Genomic DNA, 12,035 nt, shown 5'->3' with positions numbered 1-12,035 from the left:
AGCTACATGAAGCCATGCTCGTGGCACATAGGAAAGTGGATATTGTGATGGGTTTCTCATCCCCCGTGACTTTTACAAGACCACGGAGGAGAACATGCTACCAGTGAACCCGTCCAGTTACAGTTCCATAGAAGTACATTGGGAACAAGTCTGAGGAAACTCCAGGAGCTTTGACTCTCCTGAATTTATGACACTATGTAGCACTACTGCACAAATGACTGGACCTTGCATGTGTTTGTACGCCTGCAGACATGTGAGCGACACTTACCTGCAGACCGATGGGACCAGGGGGTCCAGGGAAACCTCTGGAACCTTCATCTCCCTTCTGTCCAAACATACCCTGCTGACCTCTGGGACCAGGCTCTCCATCAGCTCCCTGAGGAACAACATACACACATTTTCACACACTGTGACCTTGACTCTCCATTTTAACATTTTCACTGAATGCGTGTTTACTGGATATTTTTGGGATTTATTCTCACCATAAACTCATTGTGAGCAAAATCAATGTTGCACAGGTGCACATACAGTATGTATGTATGTATGGTTACTGATACAAAACAAGTAGTGCAACAGTTTGTTAGGAAAATCCTCTGACTCATAGAAAATTAGGTATAACTCGTTTATTTGCAATGTCTCCTATTAAATATGTAACTGTTGTGTGTGCAGGGGGTGTATTTTGGCGTGGGTACTGTGCAATATGTAACATGTACTATTGCAAAACTACTGGTGCCCTAGGGACTTTGCAATATAACTTGTTTGTATTGAGAGACGTTCAATATGGGTTGTAGTGCAATACTGTATTGACTGTAGTTGCTGTTTACTGTAGTTTGTGCTGATGCGATGCTGTGCTCTCTTGATTGCCCAAGACAAATTTCTCCTAAGGGAGACAAGAAAGGCTAATCTGATCTGATCTAATCTATTCAGAAATGCTATAGGCTCGTATGTCAGCCTCCGAATTGACCTGTTTGTCTTTCTATCTGGATTGTCTTGCTATAGACATCACATGCGCATGGTCCTTTATAGCAGTTTCATTATGCAGGACAGGACAGTTGTGAAGTACTTACAGCGGGTCCTGGGGCTCCTATGGGACCTTGGAGACCAGCTGGGCCAGGAGGACCCTGAACACAAGCAAGAGAAAGTTGCTACCACAACATCCCAGAATGGTCACACAATTGTCTGAGCACTCATCTATCGCTTTGGGATGTGTCAGCAAAACACAGAGTTTAGAAAGTAATTATGTAACATCATCAACTCTTTAATTACTGCCAATAAAGGGTTTGAATGTAAGTGCAACAAAGGAATGAATGGACACTGCTTCCAATAACGCACCTGTTCTCCTTTGTCAGCTTTGCTTCCTTTCTGACCGGGCTCTCCAACCTCTCCCTGGGAAAGAGGCAAACAGGCACACACACACACACACACACACACACACACACACACACACACAAAGTCAAACATTTCAGATCAGCCTAGCTTCATCTCTAAATGTCAACAACGTGTGTACAAATTATTGAAAACTCTCATTTTAAAACAACCAGCTATTATTCGATTTGAGGTTTTAGTGCTTCATCTGTTGAGGAGGTGAACGTTTGTTTTGGGTTTTTTCCAGGACCTTCATACAGGGCTGCCCCTTCAGTGGTCAGGCTCCAGACCCTTGGGAGGAGCCAAACCACCAGGTGACAGGACCCTGACTCCAAACCTGACCTGCAGTTTGTACCTTCACCTTATTTCTATTTATTTATCTTTGGTGTAGTTGACCGACCTTGTCACCATCCTCTCCGGGTGGACCCTGGGGTCCAGCAGGCCCAGGCAGACCAACAGGACCCTGGACACCATCACGGCCAGCCGGACCTTGAGGCCCTTTCTCGCCCTAAAAGTAACAACAACATCTGTTGAAATCATATTTTGATAACAAAAACAGCAGACGTGAAGGTCAAAAGAAGGAAAAAAAGAAACCTGTGTAGGGACAAAAAAAATACTTACAGGTGCTCCCTTCTCACCAGCAGGACCTGGGGGACCCTGAGGGCCAGGTCTACCAGACAAACCAATTGGACCAGCTGGACCAGCAGCACCTCTCTCACCAGGAGAACCCTGTGTGCGATGGGGAGAGAGACATGGTGAGTAATAAGTATTATCCTTTAAAGGCAGAAGGCAGATCCTGTTTATTGTGGAGATGACACGTATTTTATAGTTTTATTAGGCCGTCTGTAAATATAATCCCTGTATGCTGAGCAACAACCATCAGACATCTACAAAGCAAGACCCAGCCGAGTTCAACCACTAATGGATCCACACGCCTACAAAGACGAACCATTTCCAGAGGAATAATTAAAAAGCAGCAGGGGCCACACACAGTAACAGATGGCTTTTAAGTTCTAACAAAGCAGCACTGCTCCTTGAAAGCAGACGGCGTTATCTTCTGTCTGGGAGCTGACGTCTTGGTTTCTCTCCGAGCTCTAAGAAACTCACTCCCGCTGCTGCTGGAAAATGCATTCCTTAAAGAGAGAGGCTGCTGCTGTGTATCAGTACCCCAATACAGAAACTCAGTCTTCACCTAAATCCATAAACATCATGGAGACTGACACTCAGCATTTTCCACATCTCTTGCACTCAGTCAACTCCCAGTTTACCTGCATGCACACTAACTTTAAGTCCCCCCAAAAACACGACCCAACTGTAAGTGCAGAACCAACGTACATAGGTAGACCGTTTTTTTGTTTGTTTGTTTATTAATGAATTTCTGATGCAGAGGTCGTGCTATATCTTCTACTATTCAAGACATGAATCACAAAACTATCCTTAACAGTGTGCAAGTTTAAGTGTCCCCTGGTAAATGTTGGAGGCTTTTCCACACTGGTTAGAATTAACTCCTGGGGAAACAGAAACTAAATCTACTCCACAATGTTTTAATACAACTAATAACCTTCACATGCATTTAATTTTCTTGTATGTTCACTGTATTATAAACACCTCTGGCTAATCGACAATTTAACACGTTCTTCCAGAAAAATGTCCGATGTTAATATTTATTTTTAGCAGCTGATATTGTGAAGTTTTATCACTTCACCAGCTCACAGACGACATATGTGAGTGAAACGTGGAAAAAGCTCAAACATGTCAAGAATGGATTAGATAGGATTGCTGTAAGAAATAACATGTGACGGAAACAGTCTGAGATATTGAGGTGGGATGATCATGTTAACTGCACAGAGGGTTTCATGGCGAACCTGGCTGTGACAATCTGAGGTGTTAAAGCACCAGGATGCAACCTCCACGACTGATGAGGGATGTGTTGGAGCAACGCCAGGTATGACTAGACACTATGACTCACCTTACGGTGTGTGTGTGGGTGTCTGGGTCTGTGTGCCAGGCGGCAAAAGAGCAAACAGTGCTGGTGCTGATACCCAGCTTTTCTACCACATGATCGCTTCAAAGTTGCTGTGTACAGCGGGACAAGATTAAATGAAATGATGCATAGGAATTCATTAATTGACCACAGATGACGTGACCAAAATGACTAAATGAGTTTTACATAAATACTTAGTTAACTTGGTGCAATTCAATTACTGTACTGTGTTTGATTTACTCATGTCTGTTTTCATCATCTCTGACTGAACTTCAGCTCCTCTCCTTCATCAGATCTGATTCCTACCGTGGTTGGAAGAAAACAACTCAGATTCTCCTTCCTATATAGCTACAGTTGTGATGTCCTAAAGCAAGACAGCTAAACTAGCTGCTGCAGTGGTGTACACACTGAACATCTGAAGAATGTGTGAGTGTAAATTCATGAGTTGGCAACACTGCCCAGCGGAAAACGAGCATCCAACTTTCCCTCAGGCAATAAAGGTTAAAACGAATAAATAACAGTAACTGTCTATTTGGGGTGTTGCCTAAAACAGACAGAAGGCTCCGTGCAAACATAAAGATGACCGAGCAGTTTTTTCTTTTTTGGATCACATACTGAAATAAATACTTAAGGTGAAGTTGTTTTCCAAAGTTTTTTACTGTCCAAATGCTAAGGCCATATGCAGGGGTCACTAAAAAATGAAATTTACAGAACAACCTCCACAATAATCAATAGAATAAATATCATAAAATATCATGAAATAATTCAATACATCGAGGATGTATATTTCCCGAAGGCACTTTGATTTCAGGTAACAGTGTACTTACAACAGGACCGGATGGACCCTGGGGCCCCTCTCCTCCCTTCAGACCTGCTGGGCCCTGTAGAAAAGAAGGGACAAAAACACATGAGGACTTTCTTGACAAAGCTGCAGCTTAACATATGAGTCTAAATGTCGTAATTCAGTAACTCGTGGCACGTTTAAAACATGTCCTCCCCTTCCTACATGCGCTCTTGTGGATATTTTAGCGCAAGAGTGGCGGGATTTTATTGCACCTACAGTATATGGATGCATACATGATAAATATGTGATTGTGTGTGTGTGTGTGTGTGGGTATGCATTCATCTTGTGGTGTACATACTAACTTGTGATTTTCAGGCAGGTATGTGTAGTGTGCTCCATGCATGTGCGTTTTTTATGTTTGCGTCTCCCCTGTGGGCCACAAAAGAGCGCAGGGCAGTGTGGGTAATGAGTCTCTGCTGGCTGTTTCTGTGTGCTGGAGAAAATTACAATGGTCGGAAACAATCAGTGGTACTGCTAGCCTGCAGAGTCGGAATGACCTTGAGGATTCAGGCAGCACATCACTACCTGTCCCTGCAGTTCAGCCGCAACACTCCAATTGCCCAATGTGTCCCACTTAATAATTGATAAAGTAAATAATGCATACAGAGGAAAAACAAATAACATTGCTGCCCCCCACAAACAATTGCAGTGAAAAAGGAAAAACAGTTCCAAGTCCTTGAGTTAAACTCCACTACTACTACTGCCTACTTGCATAACAAAGGCCCCATGATACATCGCTGCGGTGAAAACAGTGGTGTAAATGGTGGTGGAGCTATGCAGAGGCACGCCAGTTCATTTGTAAGATGTCGCTTCATATTTCTTCTGCACCGGATTGATTGCTAGAAATGAATTCCAAGGCCGGTGTCTCTAATGAAGTGAATGGTTCTAGATAGCTGTAGGCTCATATGTTACGTAGCAACTTTTTGTCACTTTGTATTAGCGCACACATGTAAAGATGAAGAGGTGGAGGTGGAGGTGGAGGTGAGCTCTTACCGTGGCACCAGGTAGACCTCTCTCTCCAGGGAAGCCTCGAAGGCCAGGGGGACCGTCTTTACCAGAGGATCCCTGTGGTCCAGGGTCTCCCTATACACACAGTCACACGTGGAGTAAGCTTGGTTCAAAGTGTGGTTCATCAATACAACATCATTATAATTATAACTAAATGGGTTTTCTCTGACCATGTTTTTTCTCCATGGTGATTCCAATTACAGTGAATGAAAAGATGTTTGTTGTGGCGCAACTGGGAACATGTCTTTCATGCATCTCACAAAATTTTCACTATAAAATTCAAGTCTGGAAAAAGTCCAAGAACCGATCAAGTCTAATCAGATATGTTGTAGACCAAACAATGCAAAATGAGCAGATGATGAGAAAATGGTCTCTTAAATACCTAAATCTTGTGAAACGCTATTTGAACTTCAGCTGTTGCTCCGTCTTCAGCACATCACTGTTTGAGGCGCATAGAATTATGTTCTATAAAATTATTCTCTGCTAACACTGTGTGAGTGGACTTGTAGGAAAAGAAATTTACAAATTCAGTCTTTGCAACATCAAATTCAGACAATGGAACTTTACTGCTTTAGACTACTCTCTTGTTTGAGTTATTCAAAATTGAGTTATCTACATACTCAATTTTAATGTGAGGTTATTGATTGTGAAGTGTTGTTTTCGTCTTGACATGGTGTCGATATGGGTTTGGAGAGGCAATGCACATGACAGTTAAATCTTGTACTGCACTACACTCAACTCAAGAAATGTCTGCCTTCTCTGAGCTCCCTGGTGAAATGTGAACGTGAGCACATTTTCCAGTATTTATGTATTAACATTAAGTACGACACTACACAACTTGCAGCTGAACAAGAGAGGGCTCTACATTAAAAAAAAAAAAAATCGATAGAGATTGAAAAGCATATGACAAGCAAATATTATATATTCTAATGGCTTTGTGCCATCACACCAGCAACAGATGTTGTTTTGTAGCTGACATGCATCTTAATGGGCCATTAGCTGCAATTAGTTTGAAGCATGTATGTTCTCTGTAGAATCATTAGCACAGTCAATACATGAGAGTCAACTATAATCAAAACCAGTGCGTTGTTGCATTCACATAATCAGCCACAGATGATGGTCTTTTTTCATTTTTATACATTTTTTTGTTCAAAATTAAAAAAAGAAAAAAAAAGAACGAAGTGCTGCTTAAAGCTCAATTGTTCATAGATCGGGGGTGACTCCTTATAACAGAAAATAATAAATGAAATGTCAGTTTCTGCAGCTGCACTCTCTCCCATCGTCCCTCAACTCAAACACTGGACTAACTCTAAATGTTCCTTTGTATCATATTAAAATAAAGGAACGATGTCAAAACTTTGCAGCGGGGTAACTTCATTTATTTCCTGGTTTATTTTCTACACCACAGTTCTAAAACCAGGACATTTGACTTCAGAAAAAGTTACTTCTGGCTTCTTTCTCTTTTCTGTTCTATTGGCACTTTATCTGCAAACGGGGAGGCACAGAAGAGTTGGCTTGAGAGGTATAAGAGGATTGGGGCTCTGCTGCCAAGACCACCAAAAAGTGTCCCTGGCATACTGATGCACAGGCCAGAGCAGAGCACGGAGGGAAGTGGGGCTGTGAGTGGCGGAGGGTTTAGAGTTAGCCGATGGACTTGATTAAACTGTCTGCTTGGGGAAGACGGGAAGAAAATGAGCGTTTGAGGGAGGGGATGGGGAGCTGGGCATGCCGAGTGCTCCTGGGACTCAGGGTGGTGGTTTGGAGCAGCCCATACTTCTACAAAATGGCTGCTGTCTGCTCCTAATGGGCACACAATTGGCGGGCAGGGAGGGCTAGGGAGGGGATGTGGCCAGATGCTCCCCAAATCTAAGCTACTGTATCTTCCGCAGTCGCTTGCCAGAGCCTTGTGCAGCTCAAAGAGGGGTGGTGTTTTTATGGGTTAATTTATTGCACTAGATTTATACCTGCTTTCTCCCAGTTTTATTTAAGCAATCCTGTAGCCTATTGAGCTTTGCATGCCCCCTAGAAATATAACTGCTTGTGAATGCAGCAGGCTCAGTCGGCAAAATCAAATCATGTACGATTATTGCAACTGCATAAGTTACATTTTTAGCCCACCTATATTCTGTTGATCTCTATATCAACCTCCCTGGCTCCCACTCTTCTGTGGAACTAACACACATTTATTATAGCCCATGAAAAAATCAGAGTTCACTCTTTTGGAACAAATTAATATGTATATCTGTTAGTCTGTGGAGGAGAAAATGGGAGCAAAAGTGCATTTTCGTTATGTTGTTGTACTATAAGAAAATAAGCATTTATTTCACATTGAATACTTTTATTCAGCTAAGTATTAGCTTCATACATTTAATGTATGACATCGGTTTTAAGTGCTCAGAAATAAAACTGCTCCTTTCTTGTTTTTTCTACCTTTGCTCCCTCCTTGCCAGCAGCACCTGGAAGACCCTGTTCTCCGGGTGGACCTGGGGGTCCAGGGTGGCCTCTCTCACCAACAGGACCGGTCTCTCCAGTGGGTCCCTGATAAGTCATCACACAGTTTCATGTTATTCAAAGTTCAATACAGCAATAATATAATATGGTCCACACATCACATCTTCTCTCTGGACCAATGAGCCTAATATATTTACAAAATGAGAGATGTTCTGATCAGAACAGAATTTGACTGACACATTGCTTGTTTCACTTGAACATACATTAATAGTTTGTTTTTTTTACTATTTTTTTTTTTAAATTCCAAAAGTCTGTCAGATATAAATAAATAACTACTGCTGCATTGCATTTATTGAGCACAATTACAATGATCAAATGTCTCATTTAAAGATTTATTATTTCCTATTAAAATATTTCCTTTAATAATACATTACATTACCTGGGGTCCGACAACACCTCCTGGGCCTGGTGGACCAGTTTTGCCTTGGAAACCCTGAAAAAGATGACATTGTTTAACAACAAGAACAGAAACACACAGCTTACCTATTAAAACCCAAATCAAAGACACAATGCTGAGTTCTCTTCAGTTTCTTTCAGCTGATAAACAAGGACCTACGTTGTGTGTACTTCCCCGATGTGGGATCAAGAGACTTTTTCAGGTTACATACACAAATCTAGGAAAAGTTCTTGATTGGTAAGCTGTTTAGCTACAGGCAGATTTTAATAATGTACTGCAATCATTAAGATATTAAGGTTAGATTCAGTGACTGCTGAAAAACAGGAAATACAGAGATGAGACAAAAGGTCCACAAGTGGAGTCAAACCAGGCAATCAGGCGACACACCATCATCTAGCCTACTGTCCCTGACCAGGGACAACACTGTGGTTCAATCTTTATGAGCTTTAGATCAAGTCTATAATCATATACTGTAGGATGCAGAAATAACCTCGAAAATACATTTTTGAATTAAGCATTACGTCATTTTCATTGGGACTGTGGACGTGGCTTCATAGGCAAACAACACAACGCACACAAGGACAGGAGCGAAAACAATACCCTGCTGGCACGGCTATGTAAGCACAGTGTAATAATAATGCTAATAATAATATACACAAAACAGGAATCATCCTTCAAGAGTTAGCACAGTGTTTTTTCGAAGGGGAACGCGGACCAATAAGTTAATTGTAAACTTATGCTATAAGTTTAAATTCATTGCAGTATTTCCTATGGATATGTTTAAGCAGATTTAAACAGGACAAGCCAATAAAGATACAATTTCACATCTATTGACTTAATACTGCAGCACAAATCAGATGAGCTTCTGTCTTCCCTGAGAGAATCAATCCAATTTGCATTGGTTTGAGTCTTCTTCCAAGAACTCTACAGTATCTACAGTCCAAATATTTGCCCAGCATGGTGCTGAGAAGTTAAGAGATTTAACGCGGCAAGAGTCTACAGGTGAAAGACAGTTGCACTGACTGGCATCTTTAACATAGTTTCCATAACGTAATAGAGACATATCTGTCGCGTGTTGCTAAACGCTGGTGTATTTCCAGACATGCAACTGGTTAATGTTTACAGACAGTATGACAGACAGTTTCCTAGTTCATTTTGGTTTCCTACTGATCTTTTTAATCTGTCAGTCATCAAATTCCACACGTAACCATTCTGCTTTTCTAATTCATTTAATTACTGTAATAACTTGTTATTCTACAACAAATCAAAGTTTTCAAACCCAAGCTGATCCCGACTGAGTTATTACACCGGGCTTATTGATACATGGTGTGATTTACGCTGATGCAACCCTGCATCCGTTCTGTTACAGCATCGACCCCGACTCAGACTCTCAAATCTTTATTTGCACCTCCTTGAATGCAACGTGTGTTGCTGGGGCTGGGCGCCTTTGTGCATCTTTATTGCTGTGATCAATTCTCATATTTCATGCTTGTGAAGCCTGCTCATCAGACCATCAATCTACAGCCATAAACACCTTAATGAAGACTCTTTTGTTGTTACTTGTACAGCAGCAAAGGCAGAGAAGCACTCGTGTGTGGTGTATTACGTTATCTATAGGAAAGAGGCAGGCGGTAAGGGAAGCTTTAATGATAGAGGCGATGATCTGTCAAGCTTTTAGTAGAATTTATTTCCCTCTGAGCCTCATCAAACCAAGGTGCATCGATGCATACCAAGCACGGCGGAATCGAATTTGAGAGCAGGGGATTGCAACTAGGTGTGATCAAATCAAACTCTGCTTTGTTTTTTTCTTTTGTTGATGATGAATTTTGTGTCTTTTGACTAGGGCATCTATGCATCATCGTGGCAGATTTAGCACTGCCGTTTGTCATTAAGCTCATAACTGCCTCTTGGAAAAATAGACATTGTCCATTGCTCCATCCTCTTGCCAGAAATATAAGTTAGATTGGTTCAGTATCCTGTCATTTGATATTTGCAAACATCCCAAATTAACAGTAAGACAGAAACTCCATTGGGGACTGACACTTTCCCAGCTTCCTGTTGTCCAGCTCTCTGAGATCAGTCTAAGCCATCTGGCTTTACCCAGACAGAACACAGTGTGTGTCTGTGTGTGTGTGTGTGTGTGTGTGTGTGTGTGTGTAGAGACAAACAGATTGTCTCAGACAAGGGCTGTTCACAAGGGCTGTGTCTTTAGACATATGCTTTAGGAGACATTTCTGCCCCTTTGGCATTCCATTTACATGTCGTATTACTAAATCTCCTGAATATAAGAGCAATAGATATAGCAAGTGGTTGGTCTGTGTGAGTGTGTATGGTCAGCACAGCGCTTAGATTTCATCTGGAATCAGAAATTTTGAGAATGAGGGCTAATAAGGGCTACTTGACTCATTTTACTGAAATTAGAGCAGGTATACAGACTACCAGCCTTTAGCACAAAAAAAGAATCTTGCAGTACTAAAGATCCCGTGTGATTAAACTGAGCAACTTTAAATTTTTTTTTTTCATATCGTCCTGGAAATTCATGTTGGAATTTCACACATTTCACTATCAAAGATCCATTTTTTCTGACATTTCTGGATGAAGGAAGATAACATTTATAAAGGAGGTTTTACACTCCTACATTTGCACCTGCTGCGGAAAGAAACTGCATCTGTCCAAGTGTGAAAAATAAAGTCATACTGAGTTCCTAGCTCGATGTGAGGTCTTATGTTTCCAGACTTGGTAAGAAGTTAGAGGCAGAGGAGGCCAACCAGGATACTCAAACATGTCTCACCGTTTCTCCGCGCTGGCCAGGGTGTCCGGGCAGCCCATCTTTTCCAGGTGGCCCCTGTTGAAATTAAGTGTAGAAATTTAAACACACTCTTCCTATTGCTGGAACAAAACTTTCCAAGCAAGTAGATTCATTTTGTGCAAATGCTTTGAGCACAAAATACAGTCAAATATAATTATAGTTAGACCACCGGAACACTAATGGAAAAATAACAGGCTCTATCGGTTATTTTTCCAACCACATCACTGGCTGCGGACTTGGAGCCAGCTATGAATCTTAACCTGGATCGATAGGTGGAAATTACCACTTGTCTCCTGCCTCAATTGGAGAGTGAGAAAATGGGTTCTGCTTCAATAACAGTTAGATTAATGATCCCTGCACAGAATTATGGATATTGCTATATATTACTGCACCCGATGAACTCCTCAGTTTGAATCAACTGTGACTTCTAATGTTTGCAAATCAGGCTAATTTGCTATTAATACAATAGGGGGTGGAAAGGATGTGAGAGTGTAGACACCTCACCTCCAGAACGAGCTTCAAGCTGCATAATGTTACTGTAGGGGTTTTTACATTGAGCTGTCAAAGGCTTATAATGGTAGAGGAGAAATACTTACAGGGGGGCCCTTTGGTCCAGGGAAGCCCACAGGTCCCTGAGGTCCTTGAGGTCCCTGCAATTAGCATAGACAGATTTATGAGAGATGTGCAAAGAATAAAGTCACTGAGTGAAAGAAAAAAAACACAAGATATAACAGCGACAAGTTTAGAAAATCTAGATGGACATCATCTGGACATAATGACTCAATCCTGAGTAGTTTAAAGCGGCAGAATTGATCCCAATCTATTGGGGTGAGTGAGGCACCGTTCACCAGCTCACAGAGCTTGTGCTCATAACACTTAGTCATCATAAGCAGATGCAGTGTGCATCACGAGCACACTGCAGTGGCAAAATGCAAAATGCAAAAAAAAAGACTGAATTCACTTTCCTGCTCCAGAGCGAAGTGTGGAATCATAATGGCTCTGTCTTTTTATCAAAGTTATCAAATGCCTGAGTGGTGATTTTTTTTGAAAGGGAACATTTCAGGCCTTATCAACTTAAAAAGATTCATAGTAATTTAATAAACTGCTTGGTAAGATA

General features: G+C 41.5%; 1 protein-coding gene across 8 annotated transcripts in view; it reads right to left on the bottom strand.

The window, feature by feature from the left end:
- The window catches only part of col11a1a (collagen, type XI, alpha 1a), a 69,982-nt gene that overhangs the window by 18,326 nt on the left and 39,621 nt on the right, over positions 1–12,035 (bottom strand). For all 8 annotated transcript variants that reach the window (XM_035619546.2, XM_035619548.2, XM_035619545.2 and 5 more), the window contains 11 exons: positions 11,515–11,568; positions 10,901–10,954; positions 8,092–8,145; positions 7,632–7,739; positions 5,187–5,276; positions 4,177–4,230; positions 1,987–2,094; positions 1,766–1,873; positions 1,333–1,386; positions 1,068–1,121; positions 269–376 (listed from right to left, as the gene is read on the bottom strand). In XM_035619546.2, the coding sequence (XP_035475439.1) occupies positions 269–376; positions 1,068–1,121; positions 1,333–1,386; positions 1,766–1,873; positions 1,987–2,094; positions 4,177–4,230; positions 5,187–5,276; positions 7,632–7,739; positions 8,092–8,145; positions 10,901–10,954; positions 11,515–11,568 (846 nt within the window). The remainder of the gene's footprint in view (positions 1–268; positions 377–1,067; positions 1,122–1,332; positions 1,387–1,765; positions 1,874–1,986; positions 2,095–4,176; positions 4,231–5,186; positions 5,277–7,631; positions 7,740–8,091; positions 8,146–10,900; positions 10,955–11,514; positions 11,569–12,035) is intronic.

The sequence above is a fragment of the Scophthalmus maximus genome, chromosome 21 (genome assembly GCF_022379125.1).
Source record: "Scophthalmus maximus strain ysfricsl-2021 chromosome 21, ASM2237912v1, whole genome shotgun sequence".
Lineage (NCBI taxonomy): Eukaryota > Metazoa > Chordata > Actinopteri > Pleuronectiformes > Scophthalmidae > Scophthalmus > Scophthalmus maximus.
The sequence above is the reverse complement of the archived record's forward strand: the minus strand, read 5'-3'. Positions and strand labels throughout refer to the sequence as shown.